This window comes from Chaetura pelagica, unplaced genomic scaffold (genome assembly GCF_000747805.2).
Source record: "Chaetura pelagica isolate M959 unplaced genomic scaffold, ChaPel_1.0 scaffold108, whole genome shotgun sequence".
NCBI classification, from domain to species: domain Eukaryota; kingdom Metazoa; phylum Chordata; class Aves; order Apodiformes; family Apodidae; genus Chaetura; species Chaetura pelagica.
The window spans coordinates 2,161,674-2,180,028 of NW_009970718.1; the positions used below are offsets into that span (position 1 = coordinate 2,161,674).

General features: G+C 40.5%; 1 protein-coding gene across 1 annotated transcript in view; it reads left to right on the forward strand.

Annotated features, from left to right (window-relative positions):
- PDZRN4 (PDZ domain containing ring finger 4) overlaps window positions 1-18,355 on the forward strand; it is a 106,524-nt gene that overhangs the window by 47,189 nt on the left and 40,980 nt on the right. Inside the window, exons 2-3 of the mRNA XM_010006276.1 lie at window positions 14,771-15,024; window positions 16,577-16,679. Of these exons, the coding sequence (XP_010004578.1) occupies window positions 14,771-15,024; window positions 16,577-16,679 (357 nt within the window). The remainder of the gene's footprint in view (window positions 1-14,770; window positions 15,025-16,576; window positions 16,680-18,355) is intronic.

An 18,355-nucleotide genomic window follows, 5' to 3' on the forward strand; every position in this document is an offset into this window, starting at 1 on the left:
TCAGCAGGACTGGGAGGTTTACCTGAGAACCCTGGGGGGGAAAAGAGAAGGACAGGAGGGGAGAAAGCTAAATATTGAGGGCAGAAGGTGAAGGCAAAACAGATGACTGTTGTAATGAGTCATGGTTTAGGAAAGCTGAGTAATCAGAATATAATGAGGAGGAGAGAATCAGAGAATGAGATTATACCTGTGATATGTCTCATTTGCTCCACTAGCCGGGTATTTCTGAACACAGATGTTGTGCCCATTTGACTGGGATGGAAGGAGCATTTCAGAAGAGTAGCCTTCATCTACCCACACTAGCTTCTTAACTGCAACCCTAGATGTTACTTAAATACTTCAAATTATAGCTTCAGAAGGTGGTGTATAATTTATTGCATTCCAAAATGTCCAGTAACCTGATGGAAAGACTCCCTTGCAGAGTGAAAGACATGATTTCATATTCACTTACGCAGAGTTCAGCTTTCCCAATTCTAAGCATACTACTTACTCATCAGGTTACTATGCAGCTGCTACTGCCCCCAGTTCTTACTGTCCCCATTTTTAAAGGGAAAGACTTGTGTTCCATTGGTTTCTTTACTTTCAGAGAAGTCTGGCTGCCTGGAATAAAAAGAAAGACCTGGTGGGCAGAAATGGCTGCAGAACTGTGAGGCTCTGATGGCAGCTTCAGAAAGTGCCTTTTGCATTTACTTCCAGCCCACTGTTGCATGATGCCTCTTCTTCTGCCCCCCATACCACATGCATCTCCTGCCTGACAGCTTCTGAGGAGTTCTGTGCCTCCTCCAACAAAAAAAACAGAGAGTGAAATGAGGATACTGAATCCTTTTGGTACTCACGCACCTCGTTTGCTGATCACGCCTGAGGATGTCAGATGGGACAGCGTTGCTCTGTCTGTGCTCACACTATCACAAGATGCTCCAAGTAATCCCTCTCTCGCTCGACGGAGCTGTGCGACAGACTGGATGTGATGGCTTCCCTGCAGCTCGGTTCCACCGGCTGCAGTGGGCATCAGGGGGAAGCTGAAGGTTCAGATTGCATGGCTGCGTGCCTGGCCTCACCATTTCTGGGTTTTCCTAAGGCTGAGTTGTGGAAGGGCAGATGGGGGGGGGAGGGAAATGAACGTTCTGGATGTAAGGTAGCACTGGCTTCCTTTGTTGTGTTTTAGTGAGACTTCTGCACTGACAACTGAGCATGATGGAATTTCCATTTGCTATTAATGAAAGTACTCAAGGCCAGTATGCAAATTCTTTCCCACAAAAATAGTCTTCTCTGAGAATCTCCATCAAGAGCAGATTTGTCTCCTACATATGTAAATATTGAATTTTCACACAATTCAAAACCCTTTCTCAGATGTTTTGCTTGTTGTCTAATAGAGTATCAATAATTAACTGCAAAGTAGTCACAGTGAGAAACAAAACCATGAATATTAACTTGGCATGTTTATTTTTAAATTGTCTGCCTGAAAAGCTGCCTGCGCCATTCCTGGTTGGAATCTCACCCAGTATTTCTCATCTCTTGTATGAATAGTAATCAAAGTATTTTCTTTATCCTGAAATGTTGGAGGCAGACCTGAAACACGGCGGACAAAATGGTTTATGCTGGGAACAAAGAGCATTGCTACGAGGGTTGGAGACCTATGGTTGGGTGGTTCGCTCTCAGATGTGGAAGCTGGCCAAATTTCCCCGGTGGCTTGGCCTTTCTGCCATGGTTCCATGTCAGCGACCGAGCCCAACAAGTGTCAGGACGAATTCAAATAGCAGAATTGATTGCTGGGAATGATTTATGCCTGTCTGCCTCTCCTTGGGTGGGAAAGGTTTGTTTAAATTTTGCCCTGCCGTTTCGAACTGACTTCAGACATTTCTCAATTTATTGGAACTCTCTGCTTTTCAGCTGTTGTTCTTTTCACCAATAACTTTATGCTATGACATTTTACTTGACTAGCTTGTAAAGCTAGCTTACTATGAATGTTTAAAGGAACCTGGCTTTCCTTAAAATATTACCTATTAGCAGCAATGTGGTAACTGCTCTCTGTCCTACATGATGTGGATTTTGAAACAAGAGCCCTTCTGATTTTAAGTGTGAGGGGAAAAATATGCTTTCCTCCAACTGAGCCTTTCTAAAACATAGCCTTTTCAACAAGTAAGCTGAGAAGAAACCCTTGAATCCAGGTACAACTGAGTTTAAGAACACTTAGAGTTAGGACTTGGTTAAAATTTGTACTTCTCTACAATATATCCATCCAGTTGCATGTCTTTGCTGCTCCTCCCTGCCTGCCTCCTACTTAAAAGGGCTGGAAAAATCTTACAAGCTGTGATGTTGTAAGACCATGTTTTGGTTTCTGATGCTACTAAGGGCGTCATCCAAATGCCACATAAGCACTGACAGGCTCGCGGTGTTGACCACCTCTCTGGGAAGTCTGTTTCAGTGTTTGACCACCTGCTCTGTAAAGAAATGCTTTCTGATGTCCATTCTAAAACTCCCCTAACCAGCTTTGAACCATTCCTACATGTTGTATCACTGGATACCAGAGAGAAAAGATCAATACCTCCTCAGAAGGCAGTAGAAAGCAATGAGGTCACCCCTCAGCCTCCTTTTCTCCAAATTAGCCCAAAGTCCTCCGTTGCTCCTCTCAGGACACTCACCAGCTTTGTTGCCCTCCTCTGGGTACAGTCAAAGACCTTCACATCTTTCTTGAATGCCAGAGCCCAAAACTGCACACAGTGCTCAAGGTGGGGCTGCACCAGCACTAAATACAGCAGGATAATCACCCCTTTTGACCAGCTGGTCATGCTGTGTTTGATACCCCCCAGGATGCAGTTTGGCCTCTTGGCTGCCAGGGCACACTGCTGGCTCCTTTTGAGCCTGCTGCCAACCAGCACCTCCAGATCCCTTTCTGCAGGGCTGCTCTCAGCACTCCTCTCCCAATTACTTCTGCCTGGCATAGAAACTTTTGTGTTTTGCTGCAGTTTCTTGTCTCCCACTGAAGAAGACTGCAGAATTTAGTGTAAATAAAGAGTATAAGGCAGAAGTCATAGTAAGATGGTAAATATATAATCTTAAAATCTGTCTGTGAGATTTGAGAAGTTCAGATGTGAATTGTTAGCTTGCAGTCTTGTTCATTTTGGTGAAATTACTTCATTTTTTCAGGGAATTTGTTTTATGAACAACAGGGGTTATTTTAAAGCATTTTTTTTTAAAGCTTATTAAAAACATTTTTAGATAGTCAGCTGTTATTCAATCATTATTTTACAAGCACATATAGAACTTATATCTCCCTTTGTTAAGCTATCCAGTGTATATAATTTGTATAGTGCCAGCAGGTACTTATGTGGACCTAACACTTCTTTTTTAATATATAATGTAAATAGTAAAGTGCCTTATTTCTTCTTTCACTGATAGATACATTTTCTTTTAGGAAGTGTCATATAAATTAAAAAAAAAAAAAAAAAGAGAGAGAAAAAAAAAGAGAGAAAAAAAAAGAAAAAAACAAAGAAAAAAACAGTTTAAAATCAACTTTATTCCCCAGACAAAACAAAGATGACATTGCTGTTGTCTTGATGTCCCATAGTGTGGCATGGCAGAAATACTTTCATTGTCTAGGCCATAAACTTTATTTTCCAAGCGTGTCTCTTTGAATTCATGTCCCCTTATAATGTGTTGTCTAAATTCTCAGCACAGATGTATAATCACTATTTTTACTGCAGCAATATCTAGAGGGCTGTGCTTACTTCAGGGCTCTGTGGTGCTTGATATTGTATAACCAAAGAGACACAGTCCTTGCACCTAGCGATTTTTTCTAAATACATAAGTATAGGAGGAGTAAAGTGTGGACTGCAGTATCAGTGTTTTAATTAAATTGTTCATGCTGCTTTTACAAAATATAATCAAAAGACTGTCAAGTCATCTCATTACATATTAAAGGATCACTCTGCTGCTCAGAACAAAATGAATTACTCTGTTCCTGATGTTAAAAGGTCTTTTCTGCTCTGTACGCTAAACTGCACCATCTGATGTCAGTGCATGGCAGATGAAAGCAGCAAGAGCTGCCCGCATTCATCCAAAGGCTGGGTTTTTTTGAACTGTTAACACAGATATTCTTCAAAATCTACTTGCATGGTAAAATCTGCTTCATACAGCATGTCCAGTGGTCAGAGAACTTCACAGCATTGGCTATAAGCGACATGTAAGCTCCCTGCCAGGTTTTTCAGCCATTTGGTCCTTAACAGCCTTGTCATGCCTCGGAGAGCTGGAACAGCAGCTCTGACAAAGTCTCGCCGTACACCCAGAACTGCCTGGAAAAGGGAAACTGATGAGCATTATGTGAACTTTCTCAATAATTCACGAGAAGACTTCATGCAGGGGAAGGTTCCCTTTGCAGGTGTTCGGTTGCAAAGCTGTACAGGAGCAGCCGCAACTGCTGATGCTGCAGGGACCAAATCCAAGACAGGAAAGAAAGTGAAAGGAGCAGAAGAAAGATAAGAGAGGGAAGTCAAAGAGACAAATTGAATAAAACTGAGGAAGGAAGTGGCAAGGGAAGGCAGAGACATGGAGAGAGGAAGGAGAGAGACACTCCAGAAGGAAGAACAGACTTAGAAACACCAGGACAGAAATAGCAGCTCTAATTGATTTTCAGGCAGGAAGGAGCTGCAGCTCCTACTACTGAAGATGTGTACACAGCCATGGTGCTTTATAAATAAAACAGCCTTAAGCTGGTCCTTATATTCACATCCCTTACCATTTTCCCTACTGAGAGGGAATGTGGCAATTTAACTTTAGAAACTAACAACTTAAAATATTTCTGTGTCAGTGCAGTAAGCCAACACTTGGTAGAAGAAATAATCATGTGCAACTAGATAATCTTTAAAGAAGGATCAAAGTAGGAGGGAGAATCAAAAGGGAAGAAATAGACACAAATATGTTTCATATACCTCTTTTCTTTGCATCTACAGGTAGTTTATTTTGTGTGCATTATGTGTAACTAAATGTGTACAAACATGCTACCACTACTATTACCTACTGTCTTGACGTTCAAAAAAAATTCTTGCTCCTTTCCTAAAAGCTACTGGGAACTTGCTGGTACAAAAGCATCCAATGGACTTTTGAGTGACAGGTAAGGCCCCCATCACTTGTTTCATTTTACCAAGTGAGTGGTTCCTCTGAATTCATGTTCTCTTCTATTTTGAAGTTTTATTTCAAGAGAGGAGGAGCCTTGTCTGCTCCTTTAAGATGACAGTTCAAACAGATGCACAGCAAAAAATGCATGTTAAAGTAGAGCAAGTATATTGTGTGTTCATAAAGATGAGCAAATGCAGATGCCTTTAGGGAGCACTCTAGCCTTAGCACCATATGCTTAGTCATGTCATTGGCACCCCAGCAGGACATCAGGTTGGGCTGTATGTGTGGCAGTGTCCAAGGGCTGGCCAGGGTTTCAAGTCAGGAGTGGAACTGGGCTCAGCACATTGACACTGAGTGTAACGTTGCTGCTACTTTGCAGTGTGAAACACTGGCACATGGATCCAGTGGCTGAGGCAAAACTTATTAGAGAGGCTGGAGAAAACGCGCTGCTCTTCTCGGCTTTTAAGAGCTAACCCAGTGTGGTGGTGCTTGCTGGGGGAGGTGCTAGCAGAAGCATGCTCCCTTGCTAGGTAAGGCTCACTGTGTGCAGGGGAAGACACTCCTGCAGTGCTGGTGCCTGCACAGCTGGGGCAGCCAGGAGTTAGTCCTCAGCCCTGGGAGAGCTCTAGCTCTTCCTGTGCTTCCTTAAATTGGATTTAAAAATAAAAAAGAAAAGCTGTCTTGTGCTTAACTGCACACCTTAAATGGGGAATTTTAATAATGCGCCAACAGCGGCAGTTTGGAGTATCTTACTGAGGAAAAGGTCACTGTGCCCATAAGTTATCCTAGCATTTTATCAGCGGACTCCTTTCCAGAGACTTTAGGTCTAATGATTCACTGCTTATAAAGTCGCTTGAGATATAAAAAGTCTTTTTATAGTAATGAAAGAACTCCCACAATTAGCCAGAAGGCAGTCATCTATCTTTTTAAACTACACAGTTCGAGGGGGACCAGGAGTTTCAGGTGTCTGTGTGTGGATGAATTGTTATGACAGTGATAAGTGAACTTTCATGTAGCAATGCCATCCTTGGCTGAGTTTATGGAAGGCTGGGGTTTTTTTTAGATGTGAAGAGAGAGTTTTTTTGTTAATGAAATGTAGAATATGATTCTTTCTAAAGGAGAAAAGTGACTCCACATTATTTATCCTGATATCTGCCATTCAGCCTCTTCCAGGATTCTTTGGGAACTGCAAATTATTCAAGAACATTGTGAATTTGATCTCCTAAAACTTTAATGGCAGCTTTTGAAGTGCCTCTTCCCTGTGAAAAATGCATTCCCTGAGTGCTAGTTTTGGCTGGGATAGAGTTAATTTTCTTCATAGTAGCTAGTTTGAGGCTATGTTTTGGATTTGTGCTGAAAACAGTGTTGCTAATGTGAAGATGTTTTCAGTATTGCTGAGCAGTGCTTACACACCTTCAAGGCCTTTCCTTCTCCTCACACCACCCCATCAGTGAGGGGGCTGGGGATGCACAAGTTGGGAGGGCACACAGCTGGGACAGCTGACCCTAACTGAGTAAAGGGATATTCCACACCATAAGACTTCATGCCCAGCATATAAAGCTGGGAAAGAGAGACATTTGGAGTGATGGTGCTTGTCTTTCCAAGTAACCATTATGCGTGACAGAGCCCGGCTTGCCTGGAGATGGCTGAACACCTGTCTGCTGATGGAAGGAGAAAATTAATTCCTTGTTTTGCTTTGCTTGTAGACACTGCTTTTGCTTTACCTATTAAACTGTCTTTATCTTAATCCAGTAGTTTTCTGACTTTTCTTATTCTTTCCTATATCTTGGGGGGAGGGGGGCAGTGAGCGAGTGGCTGGGTGGTGTTGGGCTGTCGTCTGGGGTTAGACTGCAACACCCTGGAAGAGAAATTGGAGAGTGAGCTTGTGATTGAACATAGACACCGTGAAGTTCACTGGAGAATACAGCATTCAGTGCAGGGGCTTAGAGATAAAGATTATTTGTTCTGAGCACACAGTTTGATTGTATTTTTCCCCACCATCAAAAGGATTGCTGTATGTGGTAGATCTCAAGAGAGATTTATATAATAGCCTATCCACAAATGGAAAAAGTTTGCACTGATTAATGTAATAAATGATGGTCTAATTATATGAAGAAGTAACTTTACGTATTTTATACATGCCCCAGCTAGTTTAGTCTTTATTGCCCTCAGGCAGAATCCTAATGTCATCCGAAAAACTGTTTGTCAATATTAAAAGCAGTTTACGTAGTAAATACACTCCAGCCTTGCTACATCACCATCTGGGTTAGCTGAACGTTTGTGTTGGTACCAGGAGGTGCTAGAGAAGGCATTAACTCACAAGTGTTCAGACTGCCCAGCTGTCACAATGAGAGGATGACAAGTGCCAGTGTTTCCATCTGACGGTAAGGGGACTGGTTCAGTGAGAGGTCAGCAGGAGCTCTTCGTGGAGAAAGGTTCTGGAACTGAAAGATAAAGGGCACTGGAACTGGGCATGAGATAAAAGGATACCCCCAGGGAGCAGAGAAGTGTCTGCACTGAAAGAAAAAGTCAGAGTGAGAAGATAAAACAGCCTAAGAGAGGGGAGAGAAGAGAGAGACCAGAGGTAGCAAGGGAGAGGAGAATGAGACATGGAATAGCAGCTGCAAGAGGATGCAAGAAAGATGGCCAGAGCAACTAGTAACATCTGCTGTGCAAATTTCCTGAGTCAGAAAAGGAGAATAGCAGCAGCTCACCAATGCATGTCTGCCAGCACTTGTCTCCAGGCAGCTCATTGTGATGGTGTTTTAATTTCACTCACAAACCAAGAGATTTGCAGAAAATGCAAACCAAGAGAATTGCAGATGATAGTGTGTTCTCTCAAAAGTCAAGTGAACCTTTTCTGAGCTGTTGCTGTGCTTGCTGAGCTGAGCTTTCCAGGCTGAGCTTTTTGAACTGTTCTGATGTTGTTGGGCATCAGTACTGAAGGTCTTGAAAGGATCTTTGTGAGATGTCCATTCCTGTAACACACAGTGAGGAGGTAAAGGGGGGATTCTCAGCTTATAGAGACTGCTAAGCCTCATGTTATGAAGTGCAGGAATTCAGGTTGCATTTAGATAACAGGTTAAAACTGCTAACTCAGCAGTGCTTTTAAACTTGGAGCAGACATAGTTACTTGGAGGTGTGAACTGTAGCATCTAAATGTTTTTTCTGAATTATGACTCAAGGGGAGGCCCCAGATCCACAGAGACTTTAGCCATGGAAATATCAGGTGTCATCCAGGGTGGACTTTTTCATATGCTGTTAGAGGAGATTGAAATGCTCAAAGGCATTTGTGGTGAATGATGGTTGTGCCTAACCTAGCCATCTGGAAGCAGACTATGGACATGTATCTAAGACACCATCCTTTCCAGTGCTCAATGCCTTAAATACACTTAGGTAGTCAATACATTTGGGATTTAAAACCTCCTCCTAAAGGGGGAGTGAGAGCTTGGGGTGTGCATCTTCAGTGATTTCTTTCCACACCCAAAGTTTTGGAAGTCACTTCTTGTAGTAGTGGCTTTGTTTTATGACTGGGTTGAGAAGGCAAAATCATGGAGAAAATTACATTAAGCTGGAGTTTGTATTTATTGGAGAATCAAAGTTGCACAAGTACTTTGTAGTTACTTTGCTCACTAGTTTACTGCAGTTGTGGTGAGAACTATCTCTCCATTCCCTGCACATCTACTGGGGCGCTTTTCCCAATCCATTTAAAAAATCTTTTTAATTCACTAGGGTAACTTGTTAGACAATACTTCCAGGCAGTTTCCATCTCTTTGTTGGGATTTTTTGGGGATGTGTCATGTCCTTCATAGGGAGGAGTTGCATCTGTCAGACCTGTCCACAGATGTGGTGGACAACTCTGACAAAATGAAGCATCATCCTGAGGTAAGTTTAGAGAAGGGTGCTTTTTTATTACAGCTGCTGGTTAGGTAACAAAAATTGCCACAGAGTCCCTGGAATGTCTTCCTCTGGAAGGAAGATTTACAGAGTGGAAATATGTATATTTCTGTTTTCCCACCTTTTACAGCATTTATTTTGTCTTGCTGAGGTTAGTGCTTAGCCGTAAGCTTTTCAGCCATGGTAGATTTCTGTTAAATACTGGGAAATGGAAGTGGTGCTTACATTTAAGAAGATGCACAGAAGGCTGCAGGATGGGGCATTGCCTGGGTCTATTCAGTATTGTCAAACCAGCTACATGAACTATCAAGCAGGACAAGCCCCAGCTCTGCAGGTAATGGAGATGTAATTCTCTTTACAAGCCTGAGGGAAGCAGCCAGAGCCTGTGTAGCTTCTGGGAGGGATGACAAGATTTGGCGGTCAGGGCAACAAAAGATCAAATGGGAAGAAGCATTGCTTAACTCATCTGGCTAAGGAAGAGGAAATGTCATTTACCAGGAGAATAAAAGTTGTCCCTTTACTGAACTTGCCTGAACCCTGACTGAGATAGTGGTATTGGGTAATAACTGAATTTGCTTCCTTTCATATTAACTTGCTCTAGAAATGCAGCTTAGTACTGAAGTATAACCTAAAAGGTCAGCATGTCAAATGCCTTTTCTGTAGATGACTTTTCACATTTGGGTTAGCAGAAGGGTTGCAGTGTCCTCTCCAGCATGCATGTCACTGGTAGCTCACATGTCCTGTCCTCCCCTATCCTGCCCAGAGAGCCTCACAGCTGATGGTCCTAGAGTCTGTGCCAAAAGTTGTAAGACTGAGATGAAGGTGGTATGGTTTTGTTATTTTTCAGTGGCTTCTAGTTAGGGAGAGCTGAAATTCCTGTCCTAAAGAAGGACTGGTCAAACTAAGGGACAGCGTTCAATCCTTTGTACCAGTTTGCCATCCAAGGGCATTGTTGCCCGGATGTATTTGTGATGAGAGCAGATTCAGCACCTGTCAGGTCAGAGGCAGCTTATGGGTGTGGAAATTTCCTAAGACAGTGCACCTTATGTGAACCCATCATTGTGTCAGACAGCATCTCTGTCATTTCTCTGGGAAAGTCTAATGTCTGGACATCCCTGATCCAGCAAAAAACTCAGGTTATTCTTCTCTTTGCCCTTACTGATTAAATGGAGGATCTCCAAGGTTTTTACTTTAGCAGAGCTGATCTTAAATTTCCTCTTGCATATGCCCAGTATTTGCTGATGATAAGAGGTTATCTGCTGAGCTGTTAATGTGACACCTTTTGTGATGGTTGCATTCACATGAGTACACTTTTTTTTTCTTTTTTTTTTCCTTTTTTCCCCCCTTTTTCCCCTATTCGTTTTTTCCATTTTTCTTTTTAATATTGGAAAAGTAAGGAATACAGGAAACATGCAAACATTCTGGTCCTCTTGATTAAAAATTTCTGGCCTGTGTTAAAAAATTATCAACAGCAGCAAAGCATTAGAAGACAAGGCTATTTCATTTCTCTGTCACAGGCACTTAAATAATCCTGGAAGGAGTCTTAATTGAAGGACTGATTTTTCTTTTTCCTTTTTTTGTAGAACTCAAAGCACAAGCAGAACCTAACAACTATTTGGCTACGTTTTTATAGTCACAGTTTTACTATTTAGTCCTGTCTCTCCTTCCTTCTCTGCTGCCCATCCCTGTGTGAGTGGGAATAAGCAGAATAGAAAGTGGGAATATGTACAGCAGGGCTGGCATTGGAAGTGGCGTTTGGCCAACATCAGTTGATTTGCTGCTGAAAGACAAAGCCCGTTTGCTTGTTTATTTTCTGATGCTGATGAAGTTTTGCATGTGGCTGGATTTAGAGCAAGAATCCAAAGAGGATGGCTGGGATCCAGGCAGTGGCCACCAATCACTCTGGGGGAGATGTTGACAAGTGGCCCAGACTTTGCAGTGTGTCCAAAAGCAGGGGGAGAGTGTTCATTAAACAGAAGCTTAATCAAACAAGGCAGGAGGATGGTTTACATGAGAAAAGATATATTCTTTACTTAACATTCACAACTTGCTTGTGGATTAATTAGCCCATCTGCTGCAACAAATGTATTCCCATGTCTTTGTGTTGACTATTAAAAGTGACTGATTTTTCTATCCACTTAAAATAGTACCCTGGATTCCACTGAAAGTAACCTTTCCAAAGCAAGGAATTTATTTAATCATCCACTAAGAACCTTTAAGTGGCTTGCTGTAAATAAGTGCTCAGCTGTGTACAGCTCCCAGGGTAACTATATATGGGTGTTAAGATGAGGGATAATGCAGAAGGCAGAAAACCCTTAAAGAAGCTATGTGAAGAGAGCTTCCAATCTGTAGGCTTTAGGTTTTAAAATAAATTCTCTCCTCCCAGCCCCGAGTGGGCAGAACAACTGCCAGCATAGACTAATTCAACTATAGATTTTCTTCTCAGAAAGGTGGCATTCATAAATTAGGTGACATGTATGCAGATGGAAAAAGTGCATTGATGAACTTAAATTTAAGCAAATACTGGGTGTCCAGAGTGTCCAAAGTGCTTGTATTTCATAAGAAACCAACATAAAGGATGGAATGTTTTTAAAGTCTTTAAACTAAACAGGCATTTAAATGAAAACAGAGGTCAGCCTTAGGTTCCCAGGAAAAATTAAAATATGTATCTTTTGTGATGTTTCACACTCAAATGATTCTAAAATATTATTATTCTTTGGAAATAAAATTTGCATGTAAATGGCATTGTTGTGAATTTACGTCTGTTTCCTCAGAATAAGTGATAAGTATTGACTGATGTGAATAAACAGAGCTGGTTTCAAAAAAAAACCAACAAAACAAAACACAGTAATGTATTTTGTATGCAATCCAAATATATTTTTGTTTTGCTGATATGGATCCATAGTAAAACAGACAACTTGTACCAAGACCACATGGTTCACCTGGGATACAGAAGGTTTGTGTGTTTTATACTTGAATAGAGGAAAAAATTGATACAGTGCTATGTGGTATTTATTCCCAAGCATTTGTGTTTGGGAGAAACACTATATAGTTATCTGAAACTTTAAAAGTATTTAAAGGATTTTGGGAGGCAGGAAAGTAATTTTTCTATTCCTAGGGCCTTAGGAATGAAGGTTCCTCAAAAGGCCTGTAGGGCTCTCTTGTTATAAAAACTAGAAATTGTGAAAAATTGTGTTCTTTGTAGGATCTGAGTTAGAGGCAAGAATGAAGCTGAGGCTGGAACTGAAGGGTGACTGGAAGACCAAGGTTTGAAGCCTCTATCAAACCATAATTGCCTCTATCAAATGGGACTGAGTCTGCACATCCTGGCAGTATATTGGAGAGGGACTGCAGAAGCTTGATCCTGGGGGAAATTTCTTCTATTCTCTTATAACTTGTTTTTTGGCTGTTCTGGCCCATCTTATATACCACTGATAATTTTCCATGCAATTTAGATTAACATAATTTGATGGATGATAATTTAAATTATAAAATCTTAACATGTGTGACATTATTCATCAGAGAACTTGTGCATATGTGTTAAACTTAGGTGATGGTACTTCTGGGCATCCCAGGCATCCAGCACAGGGACTTCTGAGCTTTTTTATGTGTAGAAGTCTGTTCAGGTAATTTCTGGCCTTCTCATTACCACACACAGCATCAGGGCTAGTTAGAAAGGTCAACTGACCTTTGCATTGGTGGCTACACTACAATGTGGTTATTTTACATGTCGTCTTGAGTAACATGTTCACAAAAGTGTTGCTTCTTCGGAAATTGTGTCAGAAAGCTAGTTCTACCTTATACTTGAGCACACACTCTGGAAATGTATTGAATTGATACATACATGTAATTAGTGGTCACAGCTGTATCGTAACCATCCACATTAATAGACAGGAGCATGGTTACATGTGTTACCTTAAATATGACATTTGCAATTGCAAATGCTTCTCCTGGCAGGGTTAAAAATGTTACTGAAGGCTGCTGAAGGGCTTCATTGAGTTTGCTGGTGGTGTTCTTGCTTGCATGTCTTTCCTTTTTTGACAAGCAAGTTCCAAGAATTTCTTGAATGAAAGAGTGATGGGGCAAAACATGTTTGTTTTCAACCAGTATTTGCAGGCACTGGGGATAAGTCAGTTAAGAGGTATTTCTTCTTTCTGGCAAGGGTTTGGTTTAATTCATTGAGCAGAAGTTTTTACGACTTCACCGTCTATACAAGAAAGGTAATTTGGGCATGAACTAGTGGAATCCTGATTTGCTGCCAGTGAGAGATTTTCCCAGGAATATAAATTTTAATCCTTATATATTCACGTTTGTTACTAAAAAACCCTGTTACCTTAATATGACATTTGCAATTGCAAATGATGCTCCTGGCAGGGTTAAAAATGTTACTGAAGGCTGCTGAAGGGCTTCATTGAGTTTGCTGGTGGTGTTCTTGCTTGCATGTCTTTCCTTTTTTGACAAGCAAGTTCCAAGAATTTCTTGAATGAAAGAGTGATGGGGCAAAACATGTTTGTTTTCAACCAGTATTTGCAGGCACTGGGGATAAGTCAGTTAAGAGGTATTTCTTCTTTCTGGCAAGGGTTTGGTTTAATTCATTGAGCAGAAGTTTTTACGACTTCACCGTCTATACAAGAAAGGTAATTTGGGCATGAACTAGTGGAATCCTGATTTGCTGCCAGTGAGAGATTTTCCCAGGAATATAAATTTTAATCCTTATATATTCACGTTTGTTACTAAAAAACCCTGCCTTTCTACCCTGGCACAATATATTCTCATCTCTACAGTAGCTCGCAACAGTTAGGTCCTGTGCGGTGGTTAACAGCAGTTCCACTGCTCTGGAAACAGCAGATTGGTGTTTTCTGTGTAAGGATTTTGCACGCCCCTGTGTCCAAGGGTTTGGCTGCTGACTGCCACTGACAAGCTAGCCCTCACATTTTGTAGCAGGCTGATACTTGGCAAGTTTGCCCTAAACACCTGGATTCATATGAATTTAGAATCACCAAGCCTTGCAGTTATCTTTTTAAATACCAGAAGGCCTAAGCTAGACTGGGAGGAATTTGCTACTTTGTCTGTAACAGAGAAATTTTGCTGTAGTCTTTTGATTTTGCCAAGCTGTGCTGCAGTATTATATTTTCTGGTTTATTATTTGTCTGTTTGTAGCAAGTTGTTTCTTCGGGGGTTTTTTATTTCAATTTCTCTTTCCATTAAAGTGTAACAGCTGAGTGTGTTAGTCAAATCTTCCTATCTTTGGTCTTAATGATTGCATAATGGCCATAGCAGATAAGTGACAAAACACTGAAAATTGGCCTTGTTTCTTTTTAGATCTCAGAGACATGTTTATTGACATCTGCATTAATAACAATCCTGTGCCAGAAACCCTGTAAAACAGTTGCATGACACAGAAAATGCTGAAATTGGAAATTAAAGACACCCCTCCTTTTTTATTTGTATTTTATGAGAGAAATATTTTTAAATGTCCTTTTTAAATGCGGTAGTTTATTTGCTGTGTTTGAATTCCATTGGGACAGCTATGGAAGAGTTCAAACCATTTCTAATTTCTAGCAAAGATTAAAGAATTTATTCTTTTTTCCCAGTCTTATCTTCGCTCTTGCGTGAATGCCAAAATAAGGTCTAGTCAGTGTCAACATACAGCTATGTACTACACAAACTATTAATCCCCCTATATTTTAGACCCATATTTTTATGCCATCTTTTCTCTTGTGAGTAATCTTTGATATATTTTTCTGGGTTTCTGTAGGTCAATGGGAAGGACCTCTCCAAGGCCACTCATGAAGAGGCAGTGGAAGCTTTTCGTAATGCCAAGGAGCCAATTGTTGTTCAGGTTTTACGACGAGCCCCAGTTACCAAAGCTCCTTGTAGCTCTCAGGATGTTCGGCTTGTGGATGCCAGCACCCAGACTGACATCACTTTCGAGCACATTATGGCTCTGGCCAAACTAAGGCCTTCCACACCACCAGTTCCTGATATCTGCCCTTTTCTGCTTTCAGACAGGTATGACTTGGCTTCTCATGCTGTTTACCCATGGTATTGAGTCATTGCAGTGGTAGGTTTGTAGTTTTCTGCTAAGTCTTGAGTATTTTAAATAAACTATAAATGTCATGGATAACCACTGTCCCATTTGGGCTTCAGTGATGGTTTTCCTAAATGCTGCTTATGGGTTAGAGCTCCATAAAGGAATCTTGGCCATGTTTATTTTGTGTTCATGTGTTAGTTCATCCAAAACTAAGCCCTAGTCAAGACTAAAAACACTTGTGTTCAAAAGTACCAAAAAAACTTCTTCAAACCTAGAAAGACCTGTCTTGTTGCTTTATGTTCTTCCCAGTTTCTTACCAAGGAAACAAATTATTGAATTGAAAGAACCCCTTATCAGAAGAAAAATAGTTCCAAACCTACAGAAATCAAACATACAATTTCACCTGTCATATTGCAAATGATAGGAATTGTATTATGCCTGAGCCAAATTATTTAAAAATTAATTGAATGCGAACATTAGCAGGTGGTACTTATACAAAAATAGGGTGTAGGCTCCTTCCTCTTTAGACTCCCACCTCATGGGTAAAATCATGTAGTGCTTGGCCCTTTCGCTCTATCTGTAGCCAGCAAAACTGTGATAGCCCTGGAGCTTTTCCACTGACTTCATGCCATGTACCTCTGCAGAATTGGTACTAATGGAGAACATACCACTTCTGAATGTAATGTAGCTCCATTTTTAGAAGTTCTAGGTAAGGTGGGTAGATTATTATCCTGGAGAGAACATGCCAGCTAAATGCTGAATTGAGCCTACCACTTACTGCTGCACAAGGATAAGTGTATAAGTTTGAGGTTTTACTGGATATTTCTGAACTGCGTGCTACTGAGATTGAAGTTCTCATTAAGCCCTCAGCATGGGGAGGTGTTTTCTACCTCTGCTAAGATAAGTCCACACTGGATGCTGTGTGGTTGCGGTCCAGCCATGAGTCTAAGGCTGTATGTAAAGACATGCACATTGTAAAGAACTCATTCTTTGAGTTCCAAACTCATTTAACAGTGCAGTTTACTGACATTTTTTAGATGTGCAGTTACTTAAGTGCACTTTACCACCCTGTTATCACTTCGACAGAAGAGGATAATGCAAGTTCTTGAACAATTTGTCAGCCTGGTGTTGGTTGTAGCTTGTGGATGTTCAAGATTTTATAACCAGATAATTAGTGAGTTGCCCCCAGCCATAATATAGCATGTGAATATAGAGTTAGGTACATTTATGAGCATAAAGAATTGTCACAATTCAGTAGTTTGGCCCGAAACGGACCCTTTTAAGAAATGACCCTGTGTAAATCTGATAAAAGACGAACACAGCAAAATTAACTCAGCCACAGTATGAGTGCTTAAAAAGAAAACAGCTTGTGTTACTTCTTGGTACAGAACCTTCCAGGCTGTCAGGCTATTCAGAGTAGCATTCAAGAGATGAGAAAACTACAGAGAAGCAAGGGGGTTTTATCACTTTTTAATTTAAAAAAACCCTATTGTCTCATCTACTGTTGTTGTACTGCTTTGTTCCACATAGCTGCCATTCTCTTCACCCAGTGGAGCATGAATTTTATGAAGGTAATGAGTATCTTTCCAGCCTGCCTGCTGATGCAGATAGAGCAGAGGACTTTGAGTATGAGGTAAGATCACTGACACACTGCAGCCTCTCTCTCTGTTCTTACAGATATGCTGTTTGCAGAGCTGATAGCAGGCTCCTCTGAATAAAATAGGAGTGGGAATACTTCTTTAAAAATCGACACCAAAGACTATTTTATACCTGTGTAATGTCACAGGCTTTACTGGGGTTAGGCTACAGATGGGAAATGTGAAAGCAGAATTCTGCAGTAGGTGGCTACATACAAGTCCAGGAGGCTTATTAAGCATGGACCCTCTTTGTGCAGTGGAGACTGCCACTCAGATGCTTTGCTTTTAGCAGTTTCAATACTTTCAAACAAGGCATTACAAAATTAAAAATGGTAACTGAAAGCTTAATTGCTTCCCCCCCCCAATTTTAAGAATTAATTTGCCTTGCACCTCATGCCTTAGGGATCAGTCTTCCAGATGCTTCAGTGTGTACTTCAGTGCTTATAAGATCAGGCTACAACTTTGAAAAGGAATGTAATTTCTATTACTTGCTCTTTGATATTTGACATTGTAAGTATTACATTCATAAGAAATTGTGCTCTGAACCGCAAATCTCCCTTTGCTGTTAGCGCGTGTGTGTGACAAGTGTGGATGTTTTTCTGAGTTACTGGAAAATCATTATGTGAGGCTTCCCAAAGTGATAACATGTGATTGATGATGTTGGTCTTCATTAGTTTTTCATTTCAATATCTAAATAGTCTTATTGTCAGCCAGTCATTAGCTTTTCATGTTTTCCACTATCATCCAGTAACAAAATATTTGTAGGGACAGGCATAAGAAGCAGATGGTTCTTTGTATTATTAAACAGTGCTAAGTCTTTGCATAAGTTCAAGTTACTCTATTTTAAATAAGAATTATTATAAATAATTAAAAACTTTAATAGAAGATTAACCATACCCTATTGTCCTGTTTGCTCTACTTTAAGAAACCTTTTCAAAGGTTTCATAGAACTGGTTGACATTTAGAAATTAAATGGATGGCAAACGCTTTGGCAAATATTCAGTGTGTTCACATCTACGGTGTCTTTTTCAGCTAAAATGCTCTATTGCAAATTCAGCCTGTCATTCTTTTCTTCTAGCAGCCCAGGCAATCAGATGTTCTTCCTCCAGGAAGCAGAAAAATCAAATAACAACTACTTAGTAAATCTCATTCAGAACAAGCAAACTTCTATTTGAACTCCTTAAAAAAAACATTGCTAGGGATTAGCAAAATCATTATTTCTTTCCAGTTGGGTTTTGGTGTGATATCTCTCAGTATAAGGTTCTCAGAGCTTAAGTTCTGTTTTGAGTCTCCCCATGTAATGTAGTATTAAATTTAGCTTTCAAGTGTATCTGTTTATGGTACTTCTTCATTAAATGTAACAGAAAAATTTCTAGCAATATTTAAATAAATTAATAATATAAGCATCTAAAATATTTTCAAATAGTTTGATAAAAGCATTTTTCACAATTTAATCAGAATGTCAGTGGCATGTTAAAATACTAAGAGATTTCAAATTTTTAAAGTGTCTACCTGGTGGAAACAAATCCTCCTTATGGCCATTAGTAATTCCTAGTAATAACTGGCATAACTTTGTGACAATGACAAGTGCTTCAGCAGGTTCTCAGTTGCTTGTAATCTCTGCTAATCACACCGTCATAGTCATTAAGTTGCTGTCAGCTGTGATTCAGTT